The sequence below is a fragment of the Conger conger genome, chromosome 8 (assembly GCF_963514075.1).
Source record: "Conger conger chromosome 8, fConCon1.1, whole genome shotgun sequence".
NCBI classification, from domain to species: domain Eukaryota; kingdom Metazoa; phylum Chordata; class Actinopteri; order Anguilliformes; family Congridae; genus Conger; species Conger conger.
The window spans coordinates 21,163,759-21,176,611 of NC_083767.1; the positions used below are offsets into that span (position 1 = coordinate 21,163,759).

The window sequence follows — 12,853 nt, forward strand, 5'->3', positions numbered from 1 at the left end:
CAGGAACATTACATTTTCTTAGATTCCCATACCCACACCAGCATGCACAGCTTACGTTTTTGGCTCAACCTTTTCCGCAACAAATTTTAAATAATCTGTTAGTAAGAGAGCATTGTAACAGCTGCGATGGTGAAACAGTAGGACAGCTAAACTGGCTTTAAATTAGAGTCCAATTGTTCCTTTTTTCTGGAGAGTGGCATTGTCTTGGAAATTTATTGTAACACTTTGCTATTTCTCCTCTTTTGCAAGAGTAAGCAAGTGTAATAGTCTCCAGATCTGTGCAATAGCAGCCAACATATTCTCTCTGTCTCACCACTAAAGAGTCTGGCCAATTTACAGGGAGTAAAGGGCTGATTTGTCAATGAAGACATGGCTTTGGGTCGGGCAGGAATCTGCTCTTTGGAATGTAATGGTCAATATCCCCCTGAGACAGCAGCCAGCAACATCCCTATCAGCGATCACTTTGAAGATTCTCCAGGTTTTGCAGCTCTCGCTTATCTCCCATTAGCCAATTCTCTGCATTTAACCTGTGCCACTCTCTTACTGTGGGCAGTCCCTTGAGTAGCCTTGCATGTTTTAAAGGGATTCAGTTCATACCATTTAGAGCCATTGTACATGTATCTCAATGCAAGTACTACTGTTTTTGTTTATAACTGTTCTACATGCATGTTTTTAGCTATTACTGGATTTGATGCTCTAATTTATGTTCTTGTAAATCGCTTTGGAATAATGGTGATTTGATATTGATTTTCTGGTTGTGCTGGTACATCAAACATGGGTTGTTTGTGTTCTTAGTGGCTGGTTTGTTGATTTGCATATGTGTATGTGTGTGTGTGTGTGCCTGTCTGTTGGGAGATGGCCTGGGTGGGATCTTGCCTGTGTATTTGTCCAATATGTCTGTCATCATGCTGTGTATGCATGTGTGTTTAGTCTACATTTGCATTTTTTATCCTTCTGGGTAATTTACTTTTGTGTTGTGCAAAGCAAATCCACACCAAAGCCGTTCTGCTATAAAAACAAATCTAGCTCATATAACTACATAGAAAGTGTGAACATGGGATATATATATATATATATATATATATATATATATATATATATATATATATGGTCCCCTAAAATGGGGGACTATGTATAAAAAGGGAAGTGGTTCACTCAATATAGTTGAACGACCCTCAAATTAAAGGTGACAGTCTCCACTTGCTGGAATGCAGAGCCTAGAATGCAAATTGGGGCAGCTGTGTAAGTGAATTTGTTGTTCAATTTCTGTATTTGTGTTGGTGGAACTTAACAAGTAATCAATCTCAATTTGTTAAATTGATTACCATATACATTTGTTCAAAGGGCAAACATGAACAAACATAACCCAGGGGGTACATTTACCTGTACAAGCATGAAACAACACATTTATTTCCCAATTTGCACCCTGTCCGACACCTTTTTGCAGACTATCAGAACAAATAAAGGACGAACTGACCACTTGCAAACTTCCTCTGACTCTGGACGGTATGATAGGTCTGGCTATCTGCATGTGCTCCTGGTTATATGAGCAACGAACAAAAAGACATTCACAGAGGAGAGCTGCCAGCTTCGCTCCAGTCTTCACCCTTCGTCCCGGTGAACAACCCCTGGTCACCCCTTCGACTCCAGAACCGGAATGCAAGTGGATTGCACTTGCCTGTCTATACGGGAGCAACAGTGCCAAATTTCTGAGCAGCTCTGCCTCTACTGCACCGGTGAAAGGAAACACCAGTCAGTAAATGAGAAGGTTCCGACTGGTGCTTCCTTGGATTCTACCTCCTTTCCCTCCTCTAATTTAATAGCAGGCGTGGGTTTTGATTGACTCCGGGGCTAATGCAAAGTTCATGTGCCCTACTCTGGTCAGCAGCTTGAAAGTGCCTACTTCCCATCTGAGGACTGCTCTTTGGACTGGCTCCCCCCAGGCGAAGGTCAACTGCGTCACTGCTCCTGAGAATCTTGGTTTCCGGAAACCATTGTGAGGAAGCTGCTTTCTACATCCTGAAGTCCCCTCCAGTTCCTGTAGTGTTGTTCCTGTAGTATACTCCCTGTCAGCACCTCAATCCACATCCATGGAGAAATACATTGGTCAGTCCCTGGCCACCGGTCTCATCCACCCCTCTTCATCGTCCACTGGAGCAGGGTTTTTCTTCATGGAGAAGAAAGACAAATCACTCCATCCCTGCATAGACTATCGAGGACTAAACAAAATCACTGTTAAGGATCGTTCTCCCCTGCCATTACTTTCCTCAGCATTTTCTATTCTTCGAAAGAGCCAGTTCTTCACCAAACTCGACCTTCGAAATGCCTACCACCTGATCACAATCAGAGAAGAGGATGAGTGGAAGATGGCCTTTAACACCCCCAGTGGCCCTATGAGTACCTCGTCACACCTTTTGGGCTGACCAAAGGACAACATTCTGGACAACATTCTGATCTTCTCCCCTTCCCTTGAGGAACATGTGAATCATGTATGAAAATTTCTCCAACGTCTGCTGGAAAATCAACTTTTCCTGAAGTTTGAATTTCATCTAACTACTGTACAGTTTTCATGGTCTCTATTGGTTAGCTCGAGATAGTGATAGTGGTGGACTGCGCTGAACCTGCCTGTTACAAGGAGCTGCAGTAGTTCCTTGGTTTCGCCAATTTCTACCGGAAGTTCATTTGCAGATACAGCTCTGTCGCCACTCCACTCTCACACAGCTCTCATCTGGTGTCAAATCGGTTCTCTCCCAAAACTGTTCTCTCCCATGTGAGTTCTTTTCTAGTCGCCTTTCTCCAATAGAAAGAAATGAAAACATCGACAACCAGGAGCTTTTAGCAGTGAAGTTACCATTTAAGGAGTGGCATCACTGGCTTGAGGGCTCCTCCATTCCATTCCTAGTGTGGACTGATCATCGAAAGTTGGAGTACCTCCGCTCGGCTAAGAGACTTAATCCTCGCCATGCCCATGGTCCCTGTGTTCAATCGGTTCCACTTCACCCTCACCTACCCACCTGGAACGAAGAATGTCAAATATGACGTGCTCTCCCGGATACAGTCACTTGCCAATCCTGAAGAGTGTCCTGTCTCCATCCATCCCCCCAGTACTCTGGCTGCTGCTACCCTGCTGAAAATTGTCAGAACAGTGAAAGAAGTGTTGAGAATCGATGCTGCTCCTGACGATGTCCCTCCTAATCAACTCTTCATTCCCAACCCAGTTCAACCACAAGTACTCACATGGGCCCATGGTTCTCCTTTTGCGTGTCACAATAGGGTCGTCCATATAATGGCCCTGTCTCATTGATTCTGGTGGAACACCATGCGGCAGGACACTGCCAAATTCGTCACTGCCTGCTCTGCTTGTGCTCAGGGAAAGACAAGTAATCAATGCCCTCATGACCTGCTGCAACCCCTCTCCATCCCGCGCCATCCTTGGTTGCACGTTGCCCTGGATTTTGTCACTGGTCTCCTCATCTCCAGAGCAGCCATTGTGGACCAGTTCTCCAAGTATGTGTACTTTGTTGGCCTACCAAAACTTCCCTCTGCCAATTAAACTGTCAGAATGTTTTTGTCTCCACAGTCTCCATCTGGAAATTATGTCAGACAGGGCCCCCCAGTTTTCTAACTGTTTCTGGATGGCTTTTTGCTCCCGAATTGGAGCCAAGGCCAGCCTGTCCTCCGGGTTTCACTCTCAGTCAAATGGACAAACAGAAATCATGAACCAAGAAGTAGAAAAGGGCCTACACTGCCTGGTTGAGAAGTAACATGCTCCGTTGCTCCTTATTACACTGTGGGTCAAAAGGTCTGGCTATCCTCCCAGGACATTCCTCTTTGTGTGGTCTGCCGCAAGCTCTCTCCACGATTCATTGGTCCCTATGCCATCACCAAGGTCATCAGTCCCTCTGCTGTTCACCTGCACTTCCCTCCTCCCCTTCGCTGCAATCATCCATGTTCCACATGTCATGAGTCAAACCATACATTGTGTCCCGTCTCAACCCTCCGGCCCCACCTCCCCTCGGACAATGCCTCCTGAACATTCGGTCGGAGCCGCCAGTTCCTGGTGGATTGAAAGGGGTATGGACCAGAATGGATTCGTGCGTGTATCATCCTGGACCCCTCCCTCATCCATAATTGCTTCCGCTAGCACTCCGACTAGACGTCTAAGGCACCGATTGTTGCAATTGGGGGGGGGGATATACCTTGCCGCAACTCCAAAGCCGTCTTATTCACACAAGGTATCATGTGTATTTGAAATACACTTGCAGGAAAAAAAATGGAAAAAACGTTATGCTAACATAGAAACTGAGCCAGTGAATGCACAAAAATGAAAATGAAATCGAACATCTCGTCTAAGTCTGGATAAGTGAGAAAAAAGGTATATTTCCCAAAATGTTGGAGTATTCCTGTAAGCCTGAACTATTTAATAAAAACACCTTCTCTGCCAAGAACTGGGTTGCGATTGGTTCCACTGTCCCTGTGCCTGACAGAAAAAAGAGATTGACAGAGAGGAAGAAGAGAATGGGGAGGGCAGAGCTGGGAGAGCCGTTACCGATCCGTTGTTTTCGCCAGCTTTTGCCTCTTCCGCAACAGGAGGGATGTCCATACTTAATGCACTCTACTGAGCACTGCAAAGCCCTCTGGCATCCCGACAAGAAAGAAGCGCCTGCTTGTCCCAGTTCTGTGGCACATTTACACTTCTGTTCTGTCCCTGCAAAAGTAAAAAGTGTGAGTTTCTGACTCGCAAGCTTACGATCTCAAATCTCTGTGCGGGCCCTATTGAGTGCTAGTACCCATGAAACGGTCATACAGCATGTCAAATTTTCAGGCATTCAGGTCCATGTTGAGTCTGTAGTGTAAACTGTTCAGAGGTGATTCACTTGTCTAGCCACATTCTCATGTCTCACATTTAAACAAATCCACACGTTTTGGAGTCTCTGGGCCGAATGAAAAACTTTGCTAAATGTCACGCTTGCTCCAGTTCCTTGCTCAACATATATATTTGTAGTAGTTTCACTCTGGGCCTAGGCGTGAGAAGTAAGATACTGTAAGTATGGTCATTAGAGAACTAGAACTGTGCAATACATTTCTGTGTGAACTGTGTCAGCGGAAGAATTGTGTGGATTATATGAGGTGTCGTTTTCATCACTAGTTGACACCAGGCCTGCTGCCATGGAAACCCATCCTCACCTGCTCCCTCTGCGCCGAGGCCTGTATCAATGTCACAGGGGTCTACCTCTTTCTAATTCGCCCCCCTCACCTCTGTCTCCTTAGCCTTCTCTCAGATTAGGAGCATTAAATGCAGCACTACCCACATCTGTTAGCCCTGGACCCCCATCATGAATATGCAATTGTCGGTTCTGGAAAGAGTGACAATTTATGGTGACACTGGTGTAAACTACAGAGTAGTCCATAAGTATTTGGTGAGTGGTACAATTTCTGTTCTTTTAGCGTTGTACTCCAGCACATTGCATTTGAAATTGAACAATGAATATGAAGTTAAAGCACACTATCACCTTTAATTTGAGGGTATTTACATCCTTATTTGGTGATACATGTAGGAATTGCATCCCATTTTAAACATAGTCCCCCCATTTTAGGGGACCAAATTGGATAGTGAGATTCTAAACTGTTTCTTATTAGTCAGGTATATCCAACCACTTCCTCAGTGCAGGTATAAGAGCTATCAGTATCTAGTCTTGATTCTAGGCTTTGATAGACCTTGGGGTTTATTTGTTAATATATGTGTTAATTATATGATTTGTATTTAACACATAAGAATCTTGCTAGATTTTTGAAGGACTTTTCGATAATAGCCCTTCCACCCCAAGACTTTTGCAGTCTTATAAACTCAACAACTGCATCTGCTCTTTAGCCTGATATTCATTTTTTTATTTCATGTTTCATGTACTGGAGTACAAAGCCAAAAGAACAGAAATTGTACCACTGTCTAAATACTTACAGACTGCAATGCAGTCCCTATGTTATTTAGACAGTGCTTTTTTTTGCTTGTTTTGGCCCTGTATTCCAGTACGTTGGATAAAATGGAGGGACTATGTTGAAAAAAGGAAAAAGGACTGGAATTCCTGCAAAAATATAATATATAAATACGTTGGAATTAAAGTAGAGTGTGTACTTTAACCTCATAGTCATGGTTTCATTTCAAATCCAATGTGCTTGAGTAAAAAAAAGTTTTAAAAAAGTGTGTCACTGTCTAAACATCCATCCAGTTGCTCATGGAACAGTTTATGTAAGTGTGTGTGTGTGTGTGTGTGTGTGTGGGGGGGGGGGGGGGGTAAAGTTTGCGATGAGCTAATTTCATTTAATTGTCTCTCATGTTGTAAATCGTGAGTTTCCATGCCAGCAGCACATTGTTTTTTTTTTTGATGATAGGCAAAATGGTAAATGCATACAGAGCATAAAATCTGAAGTTTCAGCACCTGGGCTGTAGAGTTGCGAGCAATTACATCGATCAGCCTGCTGTTATGACTACCTGACGTATATGATATCAGTTCCAAGGCAGTCTCAACAAAGAGGCTTTGATTCCTTTCTTGTGGGAGCATTCAAAGTCTTCCTTCAGGAAAGTGAGAATTAATTAACAATACTGAAAAGCTATTGCAGAACATACTGGCCTCTCATTAGTTAAACAAGTAAAAAAAAAGTTTACAGTTACAGAATGACTGTCAGAATGCAGTCAGATATAGTCCAGAGATGGAAGAATTTGGACGTCTGGGGAACTTAGCTCTGCAATCCTTTGCAACAGATGCAGAGGGGTGAAAGCGCCAAATTTCTTAATTGACTATTATGAGAAAATAGACATGCTCAAGAGATGTTATGTGGATAGTTTCAATACTGAAGGAAAAATGTTTAATGTGCCTTTTTATATGAAAGCAAGTGAGGCTACAGTATTGGTAACAAGAGGCAATTCACAGAGCATGATGCAGATTGCATCCCAGTGCCATGGTCAAAGCAGTTAAAGGGAAATTCCAAAGGGAAAAAAAAACATTTGGCTCATTTCACAGATCAAGTAACTGATGTACAGAGATATCAGCAGTGAAATTGCACATTTTGGTAGAGGTATACATCATAATGATGTAAACCTCTACCTTTCCAAATTTTTTAATTATAACAGTGGATGGGTAATTTGAATTGGAGACGCTGCCAACATAGACGAAGGGGGGGTTGACCAAACTCAGAGAGAGAGAGAGATTCAGGATAGCTTCTGTTCCAAACTGTAAACATTAGCTTGAAATATAGCTAGTGTAGTGGATTTACCTGTTCTTCTGGGGGATATTTCACCAAGCAGGATTTCTGAGTTAGCTGGGGAACTGTGCTGAGTAAAACCCGGAACAGTTCTTTATACTTCAGTCCATGTTCCAGATTTGGGAGGCTTCCGGTATCCATAATGGGATAGCCTATAGCCGAGTGGTTAAATTGCTTGACTAGGACCCAGAAGGTTTGTGGTTCAAAGCCCAGTGTAACCACAATAAGATATGTGATGCTGTGGGCCATTGAATAAGGCCCTAAACGCCACATTGGCCCCAGCTTAGTTAAATCAACTGTAAGTCACTTTGGACAGTTAAATAACTGTAACTGTCTTGTAATGGGTTTGCAATTTGCCTAACTGATTTTCCTCCTGGGTGGGATTTGAACATTGGAGGAACAACGTAATTTGATTAAAAAGTTGATTGGAGAAGTGCAGCAAATTATAAGATGCTCAGCTAAAATGATCTCAAATGCTTTAAAATGGCAACAAAAAAAAACACTGAATAACCAGATTACCACTCACAGCACAAGCAATAACCCCAGATAAAAAAACAGCCTCATATACCCAGGCAAATACTAAGGATACTTAAACAGAAATGGTAAATGGTAAATGGTAAATGGTTGGAATTTATATAGCGCCTTCATCCAAAGCGCTGTACAATTGATGTGTCTAATTCACTCATTCATACACACACTCACACACTAACTCTGATTGGCTGCCATCCAAGGCAAGAAATTACTAAATAAATCAATACATACACACATACACAAACAAACATACATAACCTCAACAGCCCTGTTCAGTTATGTTGCTCACATAGTACAGCATGTAGTACATACTAAAGTAGCGAAGACCACGCCTACTGGTAATAGGCATGCACCAGGACTACGCTCCAAATTTGTCCAGGCTGTTAAATGTGTGCTCTTTTTCGCTGGCTTCGGTGGCTGAGCTGCAGGAGAGCAGAGTGCCGTACGGAAGCTATATGCAATCAAAGCTGAAAAGCTTGGTTTACTTTGCATTTATTATTTTAGCTCGTTATTTTTACTCTGATCTCATGAGGGTGAGGGGTGAATACTTTTGTTTTGTTGAGAAGCAACGTCCTCTCTAGCTTTCAGTCTCCTCCCTGGTCCTGTGAATATTTTTTTCTAAAAGCCAGTGCAATCCGGAATTTCCAAATCACCCTGTGTTAGCTACTCTATCCTTTCAAGGGTGTGTCACGGCATGTGACACCCTTATTTTCATGAAATGTGGCATGTATGTAAAATAGATAATACAAAAAGCTACTTTTTATTTTATTCATTTGTTTGTTTATTTTTACATAACCAGTCAAGTTTATAGTATCGCTAGGGCAGTTAGTGGAAATATTTCAAGTATTTTACCTGACAGATATGATTCCTAATGCATTTATAATTGGGGCTCCAAATAAACATTCTATTTCTCTGATTAAAAATATGAAGTAAAAGGAGCTTCTTGAGTGATTAATTTTGTGGTTAGTCAAACACAAGCCAAAGGAATAGTGCTTACACGACAGGTTTACAAATTCTTAGTATCCCTGACCAAATACAGGTTCCTGGATTTTAATATTCTTGTAAAGTTGCTGTGACCTTACCCCGAGTACGAAATATTTACTGTTGGAACCTCACATAATAAAGAAAAATACACGTTACTGTCCTGGTATCATGTGTGTGCATTTCACACATTTATATGGGTTTTTTATATAGTTAATATGTCCATTGGACCTTGCCATGTAGTCCTGAACAGAAACATAAAACCGATAAAGATCGAGTTCTGGTCTTATTTGATCTTTCCTGTTTCCTTTGTCTCAAAATGTATTTTTTACAATACTTTGAAATTAATCAGATGGCTCAGTCTAATTAATTTTTTTATCTTCTATAACATTGTATCCATTACACAAAATTGAGAAATATGCCAATGTGTCATATACATGCTTATGTGGATAGTATGATACTTGGAATGACCTTATGGAATAAATATTCTAAGTGAATGCCAACCAAGGTGCAGTCAGAACATCACTTAACAAATCAAGAGGTGTTGTGCCATCCTTTAAAAGTAGAAAGCACCCATTCACAAAGCAAAGGGGAGAGAGGTAATAAGTAGCTAGTTACTGTTTTTTAGTATTAAATGGCCAAAGAATGGGTGAATCGGAAAGATGTGGATTGAACCCCAGAAATCAAACACATATTTGACAACTATGGAAAGTGTCATTTCCGCTCAATGCAGAACCATTCTCAAGCCATTTTGCATCCTGTTAAAAGCTGGTTCTCATTTTCAGTGGCTGCTATAGTGCAGATTTGTAAAATGATGCCAGGCAGATGACTAGAGAACCAATGTATGTATAGTTGCTGGCTGAAAATGTCAGGCTGAATATTTTGTTCTTGCACAACATGGAGTGCTTCTGTGATTATCATCTGAACAAATAGTTCGAGTACATGTGTCCGCTAATGTGTCCTGCATGTGTCCTCTGAAATTACCTGTGATGGTATTCAACTAGAAAAAATGCTGAATGCTTAGGTGTTTTATTGGCTGTTCATTTCAGTATGTGGCTCATGGTGCCCTTGCTTTGGCCCTTAGCCATTTGCAGCAGCTTGAGGTAATATTATTTTCAAAAGGCTTTTGTTTGCTTCCAACGACAATCGATCAATTACAAAAAAGCAATTACGCTTTCAGTAAACAAACTACAATCTGTTTGTATGGAAGTTATAGAACAAAGCTGTTATTTTTGTTGTGCCTGAAGGCATTGAACTGGAGTCAACTGAAGTTGCATAAATCTTTTATTTTTATGTTTTGCTTTGAAAAACATAAACAAATTGGCAAACATTATTGTGTTCTATATCAATTTTTGCTTTCCACGTTTCCTGTTCTTTGACCAAACTGTGTACAAGAACAGAGAAGAATTTAATCTTCAAACCTCCAAACTCATATTTTGTTGAACATCAACGAACATCCCTCAAAATCAGATGCTCTATATAATAATAATGAATAGCCCTTCCCAGACATTTACTGCTTAATACACTCACCGAGCACTTTATTAGAAATATTTTTTACTTTATTACACCTACTTATTCCTGCGATTATCTAATCAGCCAATTGTGTAGCAGCAGTGCAGTGCATACAATCATGTAAATACGGGTCAGAAGCTTCAGTTAATGTTCACATTAACCATCAGAATGTGGAAAAAATGTGATCTAAGTGACTTTGACCATGGAATGATTGTTGGTGGCAGACAGGGTGGTTTGAGTATCTGAGAAACTGCTGATCTCCTGAGGTTTTCACACACACACTAGTCTCTAGAGTTTGCAAATAATGGTGCAAAAAAAATAAAATAAATAAATCCAGTGAGCAGCAGTTCTGCAGACAGAAATGCCTTGTTAATGAGACGTCAGAGGAGAATGGCAAGACTGGTGAAAGCTGACAGGAAAGTGACAGTAAAGCAAATAACCACGCATTACAACAGTGGTATGCAGAAGAGCATCTCTGAACACTTAATAAGTCTAAAAGATAGGTCTAATAAATACCAAAAAAAGGTCTCACTGTATGTATACTATGACAATTCATAAATGAACAGGTAAAAGCCTGTTTCTCTGAGTTCTGATGTTTTATCTTGAGGAGCTCCCAAGCTTGTTTGCTCTCTGCTCAGAAGAGCACCGTGTTCACACCAAACAGACATGCTGCTAAAAAATGTAGGTCAATTTGTAGCGAGTGACTGCGTGTGGGAGGGGAGGGAACAAAGGGAAAACGTTGAGAGCTCACGGGTTTAGCCCAGCTCGCGGGGGTGCAAACCTTCATTTGAGACATTTTCATTAAATAAAAATATGACAAATGAAACCTGTGGATGCCCTGCATGCAGGTGCATTAATGCCACTATCTCTTACAGTTTGTTCCACAAGCAAGAGAGAGTGAGAGAGAAAGAGAGAGCAGGGAGCCAGATGGATGTCCATGACTTAAAAGGCTTTCTTATGAAAATGATATTACCATGGCAGCACAGTGTCATATAGCCTTAATGTTAGGGATAACCATTGCAGGCAGTAGGAGGGCTTATGAAGGCTTAATTTTCCAGCTGGCTGCTCAACCAAAGTTATTACAGTTTTTTTATTTATTTACATACTTTATGGATTTAACAGCTTCGTAGCTGCACATCTCATTCCTTTAACCAATGTGGGTTATTTATTTTAGTGTTCTTACTGCATTGTTGGCATCATCATTAATGCTAATATTGATGTTGTGTGTTTTACAGACCGTGTAACAGAAGTGAAGACGAATATCTATGTTACCAGCTTTGGTCCAGTTTCAGACACAGACATGGTAAGATATGCTTTAAAATATCTTAGCTCTGGAAGGAAAACATGTATCAGTGAAACCCTCATTAAGTCTAAGGAAGAGCTCCATAATGTCCAACTGTCTAAAGGATACCATCCGTATATGGAAATATCCGTCAGTCTAAAAAAAACAACTGTCAGTCTATGGAAAACGTCCGTCATTCCAAAGAAAACATCTGACAGTTTAAGTAATTAATTATCACCCATTTTCTTAACATAAGCTTGAAAATTACTTACCCAAAATAAAGATTTCTATTCTTGAACCCTTTTGACTACAGGCATAATCCTGAGATCCATAAGATGTTTTTCTCACTGAAAAGATTTTCGGTTTCTGAGAGAATACAGATTGTTGTGGCAGTGCCCGGCATGCTTAGAAGCGTAATGGAGCCATAGCTAAAACAGTGGACAAATCCCCTTTCAAATTTGAAGACAATATCACCAAACATGAGCATTCTGCATTGTTATTTCTAAGCTATGTTGAGGCAGTCCTCCAAAAGGATCCTGAAAAAAAGTTTGCACTTCCCCCGCCCACTGGTCACCCTCCCCCTACCCCTCCCTCTCCTTGTGCTCTCCTCAGACAGCCACAGGTCAGGAAGATTGTAAAAAATAAGTACAATAATCACATTAATAACATCATGTATACTCATGTATTCATTGAGGTTCATTGATTGACATTTTTGTGAAATAACAGACATTTTCTGAGACTCATGCAGACCAGGGGCTTGTTTCATGAAAGTTGCGACATTTGAGCTGAGATCTGTGGGATGCGACAGATTTCTTCTGCTCTCCCGGTCTTTTTGGAGCGTTTAATGTAGAAATTGCAATTGCAAGCCTCAAACGCATGTAGCAAGCACATCCATGTAGGCAATCAGGTGTGCTGGCCATGGGTGTTCAAATGATATCCAAAGGGTGAAAAAATGAATCTTGCAGTCAAATTTAAAAAATATTTAGCTACGTTGTAAAATAGTTATTTTAATGGTTTGTTTTATTTGAACTATTATGTCTACCTGGTACACCTAATATGATAGCCTACACTTGTGGTGTTTTGTTATTTGTAAAATGTAAATAAAACATAACACTGTCAGCTAGACGCCATCCATTAACATCACCTGTGACGAAATGGGGGCCAAAATCACAGTTGCTTCAAATGTAACTGTTGTGTGTGCTCCAGGTTAATTTAACCGCAGCATCTAATAGCATACTCTGTAAGTGTTGATGCCAAGTTTTATTGAGTGGTAGCCTACCCATTTCT

The 12,853-nt window shown here is 41.0% G+C and overlaps 1 protein-coding gene across 1 annotated transcript in view; it reads left to right on the plus strand.

The window, feature by feature from the left end:
- The window catches only part of LOC133135837 (gamma-aminobutyric acid receptor subunit alpha-2-like), a 161,923-nt gene that overhangs the window by 32,873 nt on the left and 116,197 nt on the right, over positions 1–12,853 (plus strand). The window contains exon 4 of the mRNA XM_061253131.1: positions 11,520–11,587. Coding sequence (XP_061109115.1) covers positions 11,520–11,587 — 68 coding nt within the window. The remainder of the gene's footprint in view (positions 1–11,519; positions 11,588–12,853) is intronic.